Genomic DNA, 18,032 nt, shown 5'->3' with positions numbered 1-18,032 from the left:
GTATGAGTTTCTGGTTTTGTTTCCATTGGGTTGTTCCCGCTCGCTGTCTGAGATATCCGTTTCTGTGGTAGAGAGGTCGGAGGCTGCCTCTCTCGCTGTTGATTTTTCGCGAAGTACGCAATAAGCCTTATTTTCTTCGAATTCTCCCAGATCGTGATTGAATTGTCGATGTTTTCTGTCTCGTAAGAAGAATTGGAATTTTTCAACCGATGTCTGCAGTAGTTTTTCTGCGTTGCTAAATTCCGGGTCTTGTGAGAATGTTTTTGTTATCTCGATTTGTGCTTTTAGTTTCTCACTGAGGCTCTCCAGTTGAATTTTTTCCTCCTCGAGCAGTAGAGTCATAAATTGTAAAGAGCTCGATGTCGCTAGTTGTTCCCATCTACCGTTGAATCCTGCGCTCCTTTGTTTGGGTACTGGGACAATGGGAATTCTTAGACCTCTTGGGACAATTCCATGTTTAATGTAATTGTCTAGGCTTTGTACCTCCCACCAACTGGAGGTGTGTTCACGGTATAATTTATTTAGTTCTTTGAAGGCGGATTTGAATGATGGTGTGAATTTTTTCTGAGTATATGTTTTATCTGAAAACACTTCCTTAGCTTCTGCAAGCCATGCCTCCGTGTCTAGACCCCCCGCCAGAAACCCTGCCATGCCACAGGGAGAGTTACTAATAGCTAGGGGGAGCTATATGTTTGATTGATGACTTAATCACCAAATTTTATAAACTTTTGTAGGTAGAACAGGAGTGGTGATTTGTAGTTAAAACTTAACTTTTAATTATTATATATAGAATAAGGTCCCTAAGTATTTGGATACAAAATAAGTGCTAATAACACAAGGGATACAAAAAATAATAATAGATTGGTGCAAGGCCGCACCTTACATAAAGAGAGGTTAGTGCACGGCGGCACCTTTGATAACCAGTGGTCCTACCGTTTTAGGCCAGGGTCCTCTGGTCACTGTCGATGTTCAGGTAGCAATATCCGACACCAACGACCAGGATGAAGGAAAATGACCGTTCACCTCCCTAAGGGCAAAAAGCAAAAAAATGCCCCCGGTAGGAGACATCTCATGTCTGGATGTGTTTCTACAACTAGTGACTACAGATCTGGGCGAACTAGCAGCCTCCGGACTATCGGGTAACCTCTCTAGCAGAGAACAGAAAATCATGTCAAATTTACAAAAGGATGAAACAGTCACGATTAAACCCTCAGACAAAGGGGGCAACACCGTTATTATGGATACGGAGGATTATTGCAGGATGTGCCTACAGCTTCTGAGAGATAAGCAGAACTATAGCACACTCACCTGCAATCCGACAACCCCCTTCCTGGTCGAGCTACGTGATATCCTAACAGAGGCGAAAATGAACAAGATCATTTCAGAGACCGAATTTGATTTTCTATACCCCAAGTTCCCAGTGACAGCAACATTTTATAGTCTCCCCAAGATACACAAAGGGACAAACCCCCTGAAAGGACGACCCATAGTATCAGGGATAGGGAGCATTTGTCAGAATGTGGGCAAATATGTCGACCAGATACTCCTACCCTTCGTCACCTCGCTGCCCTCTTATACACGAGATAGCATGGACCTCCTCAAAAGAATAGACGGCATCACACTAGACCAACAATCGATTCTAGCAAGCATAGATGTAGAGGCCCTGTACTCATCTATACCTCATGAGGCAGGCCTCAGAGCAGTAGAATACTATCTCAGTATGAGGGGCCAACAGTTTGGGGAGCACAACCGGTTTGTCCTTAGAATCCTTAGATTCATCCTTACACATAATTTTTTTCTCTTTGACGGCAAGTGGTACCACCAGCTCAGGGGCACCGCGATGGGATGCTCTTGTGCACCATCATATGCAAATTTGCTCCTGGGCTGGTGGGAGACCAATAACGTTTTCAGTGAGGGGATGTCGTCATGGACCGGGCCCATTGTACTGTGGGCCCGGTACATCGACGACATATTCATCATCTGGAATGCATCTCTACCAGCCTTCACAACGTTTGTGGGCAAACTTAATGAAAACGCGTTAGGCCTACACTTCACCTACGAGACAAACAAAAATACGTTACCCTTTCTGGACATACTAATCCAGAGAAGCGATTCGGATGAGGTGGCCACCACCATATTTCGTAAACCCACAGCAACAAATTCGGTCTTACATTGGAGCAGCAGCCACCCGCTACCGCTCAAGAGGGGAATACCACGAGGGCAATACTTGCGTCTAAGACGCAATTGCTCTGAAAAAACGAAATTTGTTAACCAGGCCAGGATCCTGAGGAACAGATTCCTTTCCAGAGGTTATCCTGACTCAGTACTGAGGTCGGCATACCAACTGGCATTAACAGCATCACGTACTGAATTGCTGGTACCCAGAATTAAACCTCCAGATACCAGACAAAAGATCAGAGTAATAGGCACATTCGATGAGGCGGCCAGCGATGTTAGAAACATTTTCCAGAAACACTGGCCCATCCTAATGATGGATCCGGACATTAAGGAGAGGATCTTTGACTATCCCCAGATCACCTTTAGGAGGGGAAAGAGCCTTAAAGACATACTGGTGCACAGCCATCACAAGCCAAACGCAAAAGGAACTTGGTTGGATCGAAGACCACTAGGGTGTTTTAGGTGTAGCGGATGCATCGCGTGTAATACGCTACAAACAGGCAAGGAATTTGTCAGCATCAATTTACAAAAGTCTTTTAAAATCAAGGACTTTGTAAACTGCCGCACTAGGGGAGTCATCTACAGAATCACCTGCGAATGCCCCCTAGAATATATTGGCAAAACGAAGCGAGAACTACGCCGACGTATTGGCGAACACTTGGGGGACATCAGTAACAGAAGAGACACAGCTGTATCGCGTCACGTACACGAATACCATCATGGAGACCCGCGGAGCATTAAAGCTATGGGTATCGAGGTAGTCGCCCCCCCTCTGCGGGGAGGAGACTGGGACCGTATGCTTTTACAACATGAAGCACGATGGATCCATACTCTGCGTACTGCAGCCCCCAAAGGCCTAAATGAACAACTTTGCTTTGGCTGCTTTATCTGAGAGCCATCAGAGGAGTCAATAACATAATAAGGGACATGTATCCCCACATATGACTCAAAGAGGCACGTTTGAGCTTATGCCATGCGTTATAAAAATGGCACATGCTGTCTCAGGGACACACCGTACAATCATGCCGGTGCTATCCCCTTAAAATGACCACACCCACTATGTGTCATATCATTATGTCACCCGATACATCTAACATATCAACAACTCTATTGTATGCAGCCCTTCTGTGTATATACACTTGTGATGTAAGAAATACTGTACCCTGTTTTATATCAAAAGTAAGCAAATGCCAATAAGGATGTTAATTCCTGTCCTAGACCCCGGACAGGCTTACTGTAATATATATAAGAATCACTCACTGAACACTGCTGCCAATGTACCCGTGTCTGGACCAAACTGACCAGAATACCTTTATTTCAATTATACTGCAACAAATGCCACTCTAAGATACACCGCACTTGCTATAGACGGTGCTATTATAATGGTTGCCACACAGCGTCCCGGTTACTAGGCAACCTATCAAATACTGGCCGATGGAAACTATCTGTCCCGGGCTGATGACCTAATTCGCGGCCAGGAGTCATGACGTATTGCTATCTAACTAGGCAAGTATACTCGCTGCCTATCTTCAGCATAGACAGCGCATGCGCGGCTGCGTCGGCTGGCCCGCTGACGTCACCGCGCTGCGCTCCAAGCCTCCTTCTGAGGCTCAACGGTGTCCATCTCCCACACTGACAGCGCATGCGCGATGGCGTCGACTACGGCACTGACGTCATCGCGCTGCGCTCCAAGCCTCTTTCTGAGGCCAAATGATGTTTAAATAGAAGCAAGCGATGTCCGGCAAGCAGGATTTATCACGGCCTCTGGACATACCGCTGCGCTTCATGAGAAGGATTTGTCACCATCAGGCTATCCTCTCAATGCTGCCTTTATATCATGAGGCAAGAACGGCGCCCTGATACATAAGCGTTGCCTGGACTAAAGGCTACCGCTTCAAGGTATCGACTGTGTCAAATATTGTTAATTATAACTGTATATAACTGCGTGTGTTTGACCACTAAAATTAAGACAAACACTGTATGTTATTACATTGCATTGCCCCTTTATGTGTATGCCCCTGATGAGTCTGTTATACGAAACATGCGTGTAGGGATTAGCTACACTAGGGCACAATAGGGCCAAGTAGCAAAAGGGCAAGGTTCCGGACGGGGTCGTTCTTATCAGAACGGATGCTCCGTGAATAGGATGCTAGGGCTGAGATAGTACCCATATACTAGGGCTGTCTAGGTACCTCCGACCCATTAATACCCCCGCCCAGCCCTAATTGCTCTTTTCCACAGCAAATCGAATGCTACCTGAACATCGACAGTGACCAGAGGACCCTGGCCTAAAACGGTAGGACCACTGGTTATCAAAGGTGCCGCCGTGCACTAACCTCTCTTTATGTAAGGTGCGGCCTTGCACCAATCTATTATTATTTTTTGTATCCCTTGTGTTATTAGCACTTATTTTGTATCCAAATACTTAGGGACCTTATTCTATATATAATAATTAAAAGTTAAGTTTTAACTACAAATCACCACTCCTGTTCTACCTACAAAAGTTTATAAAATTTGGTGATTAAGTCATCAATCAAACATATAGCTCCCCCTAGACAATAGAATGGCAGGATAATCTGGCTATAAATGTATTAACTTTAGTAGGAAGAACCCACTATGTAAGTTATACTCTATAGGCCTGAAGCTGTGCACTTTACACACCTTTTTGTACTTTAACCTCAATAGATGATTCACTTTATGCAGATGAATGATCTGATGAAGTATACACTTCCACAGAACAAAAGTGAGCAGATGACTTTCTGGCCTTATTCTCTCAAGTACAGTAGCTCCTGAGTAGAGGTGTAGGTCCCCAACCCAGACCAGAACATAGCACTCTCTGCTTAGCTTCCCACAGAAGAAGACCTGTTCAGGATTGAGAGGCGGTCTATAGTGAATCTGGACTGAATAAGTCAGTAAGGATCATTTCCAGGATGTTTCCATTCTGCCATCATAGCTTTTTTTCAAAGTTTCGACCACTTTGAAGGCTCTAGGCCCCCTAGAGGTAGATACCCCGTGGTCATCATCCTGTTCTCCCAACCAGATGGACATGAACAATTTCTTTGTTACTTTCTTTCCTTAGAATGTTATTTCCCTCATCCTTCTTCTTCTTGTCAGAGGAGGAAAACAGTTTATCCTGAATTCTTCGTCAGAATGGTGCACTGACCTGGGTTGTTGCACCTGGCAATTCTTTGCGTTTTCCTGAAAGAAGAGAGACTGACTCCTGTCATCTGGATCTTCAAATCAGTCAGCACTGCAGAGATGGTTCACAGCGAGGTCACGAGGGCGACATTCTGGCACCATAGTAATTCCTAGCTATAGGACAAGACATATATCAGATTTCTTGCAGCAAGGTGCTTTCATTTGGAAGTTGTCTTCCTTACCTCTAAACCTCTGTCACCAGGACCTGCTGAAGAAAATACATTAGTTAAAAATGTATACCAAGAAAGGAAAAAACATATAAAATTATACAACCAAGTGAACTGCTATCAAAGAAGCAGCGCAGCCCAATGTTCAGACTAGACAGTGTGAACAGGACCAGAGAGGTGAAGCTTCATCTGTACCACGCTCAACAAAAGGAACCGACCTCCCAGACGTACAGGCTTTTATAGGGATACAGACATTGATCTTCTCAGGAATACGTAGAGAAGAGTGAATCGAAGCTGACAAAGTGGAATTCGATCTGAATTTCAGGAAAAATTAAATTAGCAACAAATGCGAGTTTCCTCGCACTTTGTGGTAACAAATCAAATTTTTTCCTAAAATGGCTGCTAAAAATGTCCGCTACACGTGTGAGGACATGGGGCAAGGAACTCTGGGAAGGCGGGATGACCCATAATGCCAAGCATGCAGCCAATCAGCAGGCAGCCAGCCCTGTGATGTCACAGCCCTATAAATAGCCTCAGACATCTTGGATTCAGACAGCGAGAGACGTCAGAAGGCACTAGGGACAGTAATAGGAAAAACCTCATTGTGGAAAAAAAAGCGATTTACAAGTGCAGGGATACATTGTTCAAGGTGCAGGGAGAGGATAGGGAGGAATCATTCCATGGCATTTATGTAGAACAGGGTTCAGTAGGGGAGGTTACAGCCTGGGTGATAGAAACAATTCTATTACACCTTGCTGCACTGAATAGAGATCCAAATAGCCATTATACAGCTCTGTAATTCCAAACTGTTCTTGTTATTGGGGCTGAAAAAGAAAAATATATTCTGCGTTCAGCACTGCAGTTATCTGTTTAAAAGCCTTTAGTGTCGTACCGTATATCATTAGAAAAATTTAAATACATTTGCCATTCGTTGCTGCAATTATATGTTGAAAAACCTTTATTGACGTATATCAGTGTCACTCCCTGCCCTGTGAGTGATCTGAGAAGATCTGTCAGACTTGCTGCACGTGAATCTATCTGACAGCTTTGTTGTGGCTTTGGGCTGGATCCCACCCCCTCACAGGTTCTGCTTATTAGTTAGTTAGTGATGCTATTTATACCTGCCTCTCACTATAGCCCTTACGGTTTATAGTTTCTCCTGGAGTTCTCTGCTGATGTTTGGTGGATCTCCTGCTCCCAGTTCGTCTTCAGTTAAGTCCTCCCTCCTTCCCCGGTGTTGTTTGTACTGGCTAGGCCTTAGGTTGATGCTGGTTCCTTCATCTTGTGCAAGGAACCGGTTGACTTTTCGCCTGCTCCCTAGCTGAGGGTTTGTGTCAGTTGCAGCAGGGCTTAGGTTCGTGTGCATGAACACTTCTACCATTGAGATTTGTTCATGTTGGTAGCAGTCAGGGATTGTCAGAAGGTGACCTTTCCCTGTTCCCTAGCTGTGGGGCCTAGCCTGCTGTTTTGTTTAATTTTGTTGTGTTTGGTTTGCTTCCCTTCCCTCACCACCCGTGACATTATAAACCGCCCGTACCGTTATTTTTTTTTCCTTGCTCTGTGCAAAATGATGCTCTGGTTGGTCGCATGCAGGGATTGTCTTTGCAGGTTGCTGACCTTCGTAATTCAGTTTCACTGTGTCAGAGATTTCTGGCATCAGGCGCCGCTGGTGGGAACCAGATCATCCTTGAACCAAAGGTCGCTCTCCCAGATAGGTTTTCCGGGAGAAGTGATAAGGGAGTCTTGTAAATTATATTTTCGTCTGCGTCCGATTTCATCTGGTGACAAAAATCAAAGAGTGATGCTCAGTCTTGGGCTTTTTCTCTGCCGATCGGTTCTCAGTCCCTCCGATCGGTGGACGAATTTTTCAGAGCACTGGGCCTGATTTATGATGACCCAGACCGGGTCTCTCTGTCGGAATCAAAGCTGCATAGCTTGTGTCAGGGAGTCATATTGTGCTGAATTTAGAAGATGGGCGACTGACTCGGAGTGGAATGACCCTGCACTCCGTAGTCAGTTCTGTCAGAGGCTGTCTGAAAAACTTGAAAAACGCCCTTGTTTTTCATGAAAATCCCGATTCTTTGGAGGCGGCCATGGCTCTAGCCATAAGGATTGATAGACGTCTGAGGGAGAGGTTCAAGGTTCCCCTCAGGCAGGAGGCACTGTCATTTGGGGAATCTGTCCCTCGGGGTACAGTGACACCTGAACCAGGGACTGGAGAGGAACTTAGGCAGTTAGGTCAGGTCTCTTCTTGCCTTGGTAATAGAAACTCTAGAGTGCAGAGAAGACTGTTATTTCTGTGGTAAAGAAGGACATTTCGTTAATGTGTCCTTTTCTTAAGCCTCAAAGTGGTAACAAAAATAAAAAGGGGGGTTCTTTAAAAAAAAAAAAAGTTCCCTTACTCTTTGTAGCGTGAATGAAGAGTCAGAACAGGTATATTTGTATTCTACCTGCAGTACCTGATTCCTCCTACCTGCCATGGTGACGCTAGACTTTGTTGACAGTGGCGCAGGCATTAATCTTGTTGATTATCAATTTGTTCAGAGTCATGGTTTTAGAACTAAGCGCATTAAGCAAAGAGATATCAGTGTTTGCTATAGATTCCGCTCCTCTCTCGCAAAAATGTCTAACTCATATTGTGCAGGTTTTTCATTTGAGGGTGGGTGATTCTTATGTTGAATCCATTTCTTGTTTTGTTTTCAAAGGTTTACCTGCTCTGCTGGTTCTGGGTTTACCATGGTTGACCAAACATAATCCTAACATTGATTGGCAAACTAGACGAATCAGTAAGTGGAGTGATTTTTGTATGGACAACTGTCTTGGCGCATCTATTTCTGGGGTATCCACTAAGGTGTTACCTCCGTTTCTTTCTGATTTTTCGGACGTATTGTCGGAGGGTGGAGATCAGGAGTTGCCCCCCCACTGAGAGTATGATTGTTCGATCAATCTTATTCCCGAAGCAAAATTGCCAAAATCTTGGTTATATAATCTTTTCCAACCTGAAAAAGTAGCTATGCGGGAGTATATTGCCGAGAGTTTGACAAAAGGACATATTAGACCATCTAAATCACCTATGGCAGCGGGCTTCTTTTTTGTAAAAAAAAGACTGGTCCCTTAGACCGTGCCTAGATTTCCGGGAACTGAATCTCATTACTGTCCGTGACCCTTATCCCCTTCCCTTGATTCCGGATCTATTTGATCAGATTGTCAGTGCCAAGGTGTTTTCTAAGTTGGATTTAAGAGGAGCTTATAATCCGATAATAATCAGGGAAGGGGATAAATGGAAGACGGCCTTCAATACTCCTGAGGGTCACTTCGAGAACCTGGTTATGCCCTTTGGTTTAACTAATGCCCCGGCAGTCTTCCAGCACTTTATCAATGACATTTTTCATCATTTGGTGGGGAGGTTTATCGTTATTTACCTCGATGAAATACTGATTTACTCACCCGATATGGAGTCTCATCAGGATCATTTAAGACAAGTATTATTGATCCTTCGGGAGGATAAATTGAATGCTAAGTTGGAAAAATTTGTGTTTTCTGTTCAGGAACTGCAGTTTCTGGGTTACTTACTTTCTGACTCAGGTTTTTTCATGGATCCCGAAAAGGTCCGTGTGGTACTAGAATGGGTCCGGCCGGAGAATCAGAAAACTCTGATGCGGTTTTTAGGATTTACTAATTAATACAGGAAGTTCATCCTGAATTATTCCACTATTGTCAAACTTTTGACCGATATGACTAGGAAGGGCGCTGACTTCTCTTTCTGGTCGGAAGAGGCATTACAGGCTTTTTCTGCAATTAAGGAATGTTTTGCTTCCGCTCCCATTCTGATGCATGATTCTTGTGAGACCTGTGCACGCGCTAAGGTGGCTTACACTATGCCATCAGGATCTCTTCTTCCTTTGTCCATTCCATCTCGTCCTTGAATGCATTTGTCCATGGACTTCATCACTGATTTACCAAGTTCCTCTGGGAAAACTGTGATTTTGGTGGTGGTGGACCGCTTCAGTAAGATGGCTCACTTTGTACCATTATTAGGTTGGCCCAATGCTAAAACTGTCGCTCAAGTGTTTATTGATAACATCGTTAAATTACACGGCATCCCCTCTGATGTGGTGTCTGATAGGGGGACGCAATTTGTCTCCAGGTTTTGGAAGGCGTTTTGTACTTGTCTGGGTATTCAGTTGTCTTTCTCTTCGGCTTTCAATCCTCAGTCGAATGGTTAAACTGAGCGCACTAACCAGAACCTGGAGACGTATTTGAGGTGTTTTGTCGCTGAGAATCAGGAAGAATGGTCCTCGTTTTTGTCCTTGGCTGAGTTTGCCTTGAATAACCGTAGACAGGAGTCAACTGATAAGTCACCATTTTTTGTCGCATATGATTTTCACCCTCAGTTTGGTACTTTTTCTGTGACTGAATCTACTGGTATACCTGAAGAGAGATTCTCTTCTTCGTTTTCTTCTATCTGGCGGAAAATTCAGGTTAATTTGAAAAAGATGGGCGAAATATATAACCGGATGGCTGACACGAGACGTATGACTGGTCCAGACCTGTGTGTGGATGATTTGGTGTGGTTGTCCACTAAGAACATTAAGTTGAAGGTACCCTCTTGGAAGTTGGGCCCAAGATGTATTGGGCCATTATTAATCCGGTGGCATTTCGTCTAGAACTTCCGCAGGCCTGGAAGATCCATAATGTGTTTCACAGGTCCTTGTTGAAGAAGTATGTTGAACCTGCTGAACCATCTCCTCTGCCTCTTCCTCCTGTCTTGGTAGATGGTAATCTGGAGTTTCAGATCTCCAGAATACTCAACTCGCGTGTTCTTCGGAGTTCCCTTCAGTACCTGGTGCTTTGGATGGGATACGGTCCTGAGGAAAGAATGTGGGTTCCGGCTACCGATGTCAAAGCTAGCCGCCTTGTGAACGCCTTTCACAGGGCACACCCGGATAAAGTTAGTCTTAGGTGCCCGGAGGTCACCCGTGTGTGTGTGTGGGGAAGGGGGGGGTACTGTCACGCCATGCCCTGTAAGTGATCTGAGACTTGCTGCACGTGAATCTATCTGACAGATTGCTTTGTTGTGGCTTTGGGCTGGATCCCACCCCCTCACAGGTTCTGTTTGTTAGTTAGTGATGCTATTTATACCTGCCTCTCACTTTAGCCCTTGTGGTTTATAGTTTCTCTTGGAGTTCTCTTCTGGTGTTTGGTGGATCTCCTGCTCCCAGTTCATCTTCAGTTAAGTCCTCCCTCCTTCCCTTCTGTTGTTTGTACTGGCTAGGCCTTAGGTTGACGCCTGTTCCTTCTTCCTGTGCAAGGAACGGTTGTCTTTTCGCCTGCTCCCTAGCTGAGGGTTTGTGTCAGTTGCAGCAGGGCTTAGGGTTGGACGATATCAAAAATATTCCCACGATAACGATATTAAGAAATTTATCGCGATAACGATATATATCGCGATAAATGCCCATTTAGAAGAAAAAAACACTTGGGGCCACAAGGAGACATTATACTGTATGGGGGCAGCCACAAGGAGACGTTACACTGTATGGGGGGCAACAAGAAGACGTTACACTGTATGGGGGGGGGCACAAGGAGACGTTACACTGTATGGGGCAGCCACAAGGAGACGTTATACTGTATGGGGGCAGCCACAAGGAGATGTACACTGTATGGGGCAGCCACAAGGAGACGTTATACTGTATGGGGGCAGCCACAAGGAGACGTTATACTGTATGGGGGCAGCCGGGCAGCCACAAGGAGACGTTACACTGTATGGGGGCAGCCACAAGGAGACGTTACACTGTATGGGGGCAGCCACAAGGAGACGTTATACTGTATGGGGGCAGCCACAAGGAGACTTTACACTGTATGGGGGCAGCCACAAGGAGACTTTACACTGTATGGGGGCAGCCACAAGGAGACGTTACACTGTATAGGGGCAGCCACAAGGAGACGTTATACTGTATGGGGGGCAGCCACAAGGAGACGTTATACTGTATGGGGGCAGACGGGCAGTTCCCCAGCCTCTGATCAGCCCCACCCAGCCTCTCCCTCTTATCAGCCCCCTCTGGTAACCCCCCCCCCTAGTATTAATCATTGGTGGCAGTGGCCACAGGGTCCCCCTCCCCATCATTGGTGGCAGTGCCCCTTCCCCCCAGTATTAATCATTGCTGGCAGTCGCCACCGGGTCTCCCCCCCCATCATTGGTGGCAGTGGGCAGTGCACCCCCCCCCCAGTATTAATCATTGGTGGCAGTGGCCACAGGGTGCCCCTCCCATCATTGGTGGCAGTGCCCCCCCCCCTCCCCAGTATTAATCATTGGAGGCCACAGGGTCATCCCCCCATCATTGGTGGCAGTGGGCCCCCCCTCCTTCCCCAGTATTAATCATTGGAAGCCACAGGGTCTTCCCCCCGATCATCGGTGGCAGTCGGCCCCCCCTCCTCCCTCCCCAGAATTAATAATTGGAGGCCACAGGGTCGTCCCCCCATCATTGGTGGATGTGGGCAGTGCCCCCCTCCTCCCTCCCTCCCCAGTGTTAATCATTGGAGGCCACAGGGTCGTCCCCCCATCATTGGTGGCAGTGGGCCCCCCCTCCTCCCTCCCTCCCTCCCCAGTATTAATCATTGGAGGCCACAGGGTCGTCGTCCTCCTCCTCCCCCCATCATTGGTGCCAGTTTGCAGTTCCGATCGGAGTCCCAGCAGTGTAATGCTGGGGCTCCGATCGGTTACCATGGTAGCCAGGACGCTACTGAAGCCCTGGCTGCCATGGTATGTTAGTGAGCAGCATTATACTCACGTGCGTCGTGGCCGCCGGTCGCTCCTTCTTCTGTCTGTGCGGCGCATTGCTAAGGCTTATAGCATTAGCAATGCGCCGCACAGACCTATGAGAAGAAGGAGCGCCCGGCGGCCACGACGCACGTGAGTATAATGCTGCTCACTAACATACCATGGCAGCCAGGGCTTCAGTAGCGTCCTGGCTACCATGGTAACCGATCGGAGCCCCAGCATTACACTGCTGGGACTCCGATCGGAACTGCAAACTGCCACCAATGATGGGGGGAGGAGGAGGACGACGACCCTGTGGCCTCCAATGATTAATACTGGGGAGGGAGAGAGGAGGGGGGGCCCACTGCCACCAATGATGGGGGGACGACCCTGTGGCCTCAATGATTAATACTGGGGAGGGAGGGAGGAGGGGGGCACTGCCCACATTCCCGGCACCCGACCTCTGAGAGGACGCTGTGATCACCTGAGGGGTTAATTGCGCGGATCACAGCGTCCTCTCAGAGGTCGGGTGCAGGAAATTCCTTCCCTCCCCCACGCCGGCCGAACTGCTAAGAGCGCCGCCGCAAGCGGCCAGCAGGTATCGGGGACATTTGCACGAGTAGAAGTACTCTGCAAATGTCCCGTATCGGTTCATGCTGGGGCGGGCGGCCGCAGATTTAGAAGCGGTCAGCGTACATGACCGCTCCTATGACGTCACGAAATACCGCGGTATTTACAAAACGGCGATATCGCCATATCGCCGTTTTTTTAATACCGCGGTATATCGTGATACCGGTATATCGCTCAACCCTAGCAGGGCTTAGGTTCATGTGCATGAACACTTCTACTATCGAGATTTGTTCATGTTGGTAGCAGTCAGGGAAAGGCTTAGGGATTGTCAGTAGGTGACCTTTCCCTGTTCCCTAGCTGTGAGGCCTAGCCTGCTGTTTTGTTTAATTTTGTTGTGTTTGGTTTGCTTCCCTTTCCTCACCACCCGTGACAATTAGTAGAAAAATAAAAATACATTCGCTCGTGCACTTATATGTTGAAAAACCTTTAGTGACATATATCAGTAGAAAAATAAAAATACATTCGCCATTCGTTGCTGCACTTATATGTTGAAAAGCTTTTATTGACGTATATCAGTAGAAAAAGAAATATACATTCGCTGCTGCACTTATACGTCACTAAAGGTTTTTCAACATATATAAGTAGAAAAATAAAAATACATTTGCCATTTGTTGCTGCACTTACAGTTGCAAGAAAAAGTATGTGAACCCTTTGGAATGATATGGATTTCTGCACAAATTGGTCATAAAATGTGATCTGATCTTCATCTAAGTCACAACAATAGACAATCACAGTCTGCTTAAACTAATAACACACAAAGAATTAAATGTTACCATGTTTTTATTGAACACACCATGTAAACATTCACAGTGGAGGTGGAAAAAGTATGTGAACCCTTGGATTTAATAACTGGTTGAACCTCTTTTGACAGCAATAACTTCAACCAAAAGTTTCCTGTAGTTGCAGATCAGACGTGCACAACGGTCAGGAGTAATTCTTGACCATTCCTCTTTACAGAACTGTTTCAGTTCAGCAATATTCTTGGGATATCTGGTGTCAATCGCTTTCTTGAGGTCATGCCACAGCATCTTAATCGGGTTGAGGTCAGGACTCTGACTGGGCCACTCCAGAAGGCGTATTTTCTTCTGTTTAAGCCATTCAGTTGTTGATTTACTTCTATGTTTTGGGTCGTTGTCCTGTTGCAACACCCATCTTCTGTTCAGCTTCAGCTGGTGGACAGATGGCCTTAGGTTCTCCTGCAAAATGTCTTGATAAACTTAGGAACTCATTTTTCCTTCGATATAGCAATCCGTCCAGGCCCTGACGCAGCAAAGCAGCCCCAAACCATGATGCCCCCACCACCATACTTCACAGTTGGGAAGAGGTTTTGATGTTGGTCTGCTGTGCCTCTTTTTCTCCACACATAGTGTTGTGTGTTTCCTCCAAACAACTCAACTTTGGTTTTATCTGTCCACAGAATATTTTGCCATTACTGCTGTAGAACATCCAGGTGCCCTTGTGCAAACTGTAAACGTGCAGCAATGTTTATTTTTGACAGCAGTGGCATCATCTGTGGTATCCTCCCATTAAATCCATTCTTGTTTAGTGTTTTACGTATCGTAGATTCGCTAACAGGGATGTTAGCATATGCCAGAGACTTTTGTAAGTCTTTAGCTGACACTAGGATTCTTCTTCACCTGATTGAGCAGTCTGCGCTGTGCTCTTGCAGTCATCTTTACAGGACGGCCACTCCTAGGAAGAGTAGCAGCAGTGCTGAACTTTCTCCATTTATAGACGATTTGTCTTACCGTGGACTGATGAACAGGAAGGCTTTTGGAGATACTTTTATAACCCTTTCCAGCTTTATGCAAGTCAATAATTCTTAATCGTAGGTCTTCTGAGAGCTCTTTTGTGCGAGGCATCATTCACATCAGGCAATGCTTCTTGTGAAAAGCAAACCCAGAACTGGTGTGTGTTTTTTATAGGGCAGGGCAGCTGTAACCAACACCTCCAATCTCATCTCATTGATTGGACTCCAGTTGGCTGACACCTCACTCCAATTAGCTCTTGGAGATGTCATTAGTCTAGAGGTTCACATACTTTTTCCACCTGCACTGTGAATGTTTACATGGTGTGTTCAATAAAAACATGGTAACATTTAATTCTTTATGTGTTCTTAGTTTAAGCAGACTGTGATTGTCTATTGTTGTGACTTAGATGAAGATCAGATCACATTTTATGACCAATTTGTGCAGAAATCCATATCATTTCAAAGGGTTCACATACTTTTTCTTGCAACTGTATGTTTTGAAAAACCTTTATTGACGTATGTGACGAATACCGCACCTCGCTGCCGCCGGACGTCAAATACGTAGAGCCAGCAATATGGTACGGTATAGTCACTGGTTACCAAGGCGTGACGTTATGCCGTCCCTGAGGAGCAGGTAAGGTCAGCTTGGTACAGTGTTCACAGACTCCTCCTGTCCACATGGGCACAGAGAGGCAACAAGCTGAGGGGAGCCTTTTCACTGCCCCAGTGAAACAGCGCTTGCTCAGCCCGGGAAGACTGACACCAGCTTCTCGTTTGATATAAGCCCGGTCCGCTAACAGGATTATATAGGGTGAGAAACCAACTCGCAGTAGCGTATAACTAGGCTGAAACACGGACGTGGGAATTCGTGATCGAGATACAAGACAGCATAAGATTAAATTATATATTTAATCGCCTTAAGGGATCACTAGAAATAACACTATACACACAAAGAATATATACAGTGGTCTGAAGTTGCAAATACAGGTAGTATAGTACAAACAGGATTAAACAGAGCAAGAAGGTCAGTTTAACAGATGGATGAGTCCTTTGGGTTGAGGAATAATGGTACGGTAATCCTTGGCCGTCGTCACCTGGGAAGCAGTGATGTCAGCCGTTTCCAGGTCCCTTCCAAACACGTATGCAGCATGTCCCCCCTTCAGAAAAAAGAAACGCCCGCTGGCTTGCATTGGCTTTTTTGACCTGTAGCTGGCCCCTCCCCTCCCGGTCTCTGGGAGGGGTCCACGACTCCTCTTCTGGGCTGACAGCCAACGACCCACAAAACCTATTAGGGCTCATAGCTCCAGACCAGAAGGTCACATGGAGATGGTTCTGGGACCAACGGACCCGCCTGGGTCTTCCAACAGTCTTGAAGGAGTTCCCAGAGATGCTTAGCACTTGTTGGCCCTTTTGCCTTCACTCTGCGGTCCAGCTCACCCCAAACCATCTCGATTGGGTTCAGGTCCGGTGACTGTGGAGGCCAGGTCATCTGGCGCAGCACCCCATCTCTCTCCTTCATGGTCAAATAGCCCTTACTTTCAAAGTTTTCCCAATTTTTCGGCTGACTGACTGACCTTCATTTCTTAAAGTAATGATGGCCACTCGTTTTTCTTTACTTAGCTGCTTTTTTCTTGCCATAATACAAATTCTAACAGTCTATTCAGTAGGACTATCAGCTGTGTATCCACCTGACTTCTCCTCAACGCCACTGATGGTCCCAACCCCATTTATAAGGCAAGAAATTCCACTTATTAAACCTGACAGGGCACACCTGTGAAGTGAAAACCATTTCAGGGGACTACCTCTTGAAGCTCATCAAGAGAATGCCAAGAGTGTGCAAAGCAGTAATCAAAGCAAAAGGTGGCTACTTTGAAGAACCTAGAATATGACATATTTTCATTGTTTCACACTTGTTTGTTATGTATATAATTCCACATGTGTTAATTCATAGTTTTGATGCCTTCAGTGTGAATCTACAATTTTCATAGTCATGAAAATAAAGAAAACTCTTTGAATGAGAAGGTGTGTCCAAACTTTTGGTCTGTACTGTATATCAGTAGAAAAAGAAAAATATGTTCGGCGTTTAGTGGAGCAGCTATATGTGTTAAAGCGTTTAGTGGGTTATTTCAGTAGAAAAAGAAAAATATATTCAGCGTTCACTGTTGAAGTTACATTGCCTTCCAAAAGTATTCACCCCCCCCTTGACTTTTTTTGTATTTTGTTACATTACAGCCTTAAGCTCAATTTTTTTGAATCTGAATTTTATGTGATGGTTCAGAACACTTAGTCTAAGTTGGTGACGTGAAATGAGAAAAATATATAAATAAAACTATTGTTTAGAAATCAAAAACAGAAAATTGGCATGTGCGTATGTATTCACCCCCTTTGTTAGGAAAACCATAAAAAGCTCTGGTGCAACCAATTACCTTCAGAAGTCACATAATTAGTGAAATGATGTCCACCTGTGTGCAATCTAAGTGTCCCATGATCTGTCATTACATATACACACCTTTTTTGAAAGGCCCCAAAGGCTGCAACACCTAAGTAAGAGGCATTACTAACAAAAAAACTGCCATGAAGACCAAGGAACTCTCCAAGCAAGTAAGGGACAATGTTGAGAAGTATAAGTCAGGGTTAGCTTATAAAAAAATATCCAAATCTTTGCTGATCCCCAGGAGCACCATTAAATCTATCATAACCAAATGGAAAGAACATGGCACAATAGCAAACCTGCCAAGAGACGGCCGACCACCAAAACTCATGGACCGGGCAAGGAGGGCATTAATCAGAGAGGCAGCACGGAGACCTAAGGTAACCCTGGAGGAGCTGCAGAGTTCCACATTGGAGACTGGAATATCTGTACATAGAACGACAATAAGCCGTACACTCCATAGAGTTGGGCTTTATCGCAGAGTGGCCAGAAGAAAGCCAATACTTTCAGCTAAAAACAAAAAGGCACGTTGTGAGTTTGCAAAAAGGCATGTGGGAGACTCCCAAAATGTATGGAGGAAGGTGCTCTGGTCTGATGAGACTAAAATTTAACTTTTCAGCCATCAAAGAAAATGCTATGTCTGGAGCAAACCCAACACATCACATCACCCAAAGAACACCATCCCCACAGTGAAACATGGTGGTGGCAGCATCATGCTGGGGGGATGGGACTGGGAAACTGGTCAGAGTTGAGGGAAAGATGGATGGTGCTAAATACAGGCATATTCTTGAGCAAAACCTGTACCACTCTTTGCGTGATTTGAGCCTAGGATGGAGGTTGGAGGTTCACCTTCCAGCAGGACAATGACCCCAAACACTGCTAAAGCAACACTTGAGTGGTTTAAGGGGAAACACGTAAATG

At 45.7% G+C, this 18,032-nt stretch overlaps 1 protein-coding gene across 1 annotated transcript in view; it reads left to right on the top strand.

Annotated features, from left to right (window-relative positions):
- Positions 1-18,032, top strand: part of LOC120992081 (zinc finger protein 271-like) — a 54,870-nt gene that overhangs the window by 17,097 nt on the left and 19,741 nt on the right. The window contains exon 5 of the mRNA XM_040420832.1: positions 13,564-13,568. Within this exon, the coding sequence (XP_040276766.1) occupies positions 13,564-13,568 (5 nt within the window). The remainder of the gene's footprint in view (positions 1-13,563; positions 13,569-18,032) is intronic.

This window comes from Bufo bufo, chromosome 2 (assembly GCF_905171765.1).
Source record: "Bufo bufo chromosome 2, aBufBuf1.1, whole genome shotgun sequence".
NCBI classification, from domain to species: domain Eukaryota; kingdom Metazoa; phylum Chordata; class Amphibia; order Anura; family Bufonidae; genus Bufo; species Bufo bufo.
Note: the sequence above shows the minus strand (reverse complement) of the source record. Positions and strands in the feature narration are given on the sequence as shown.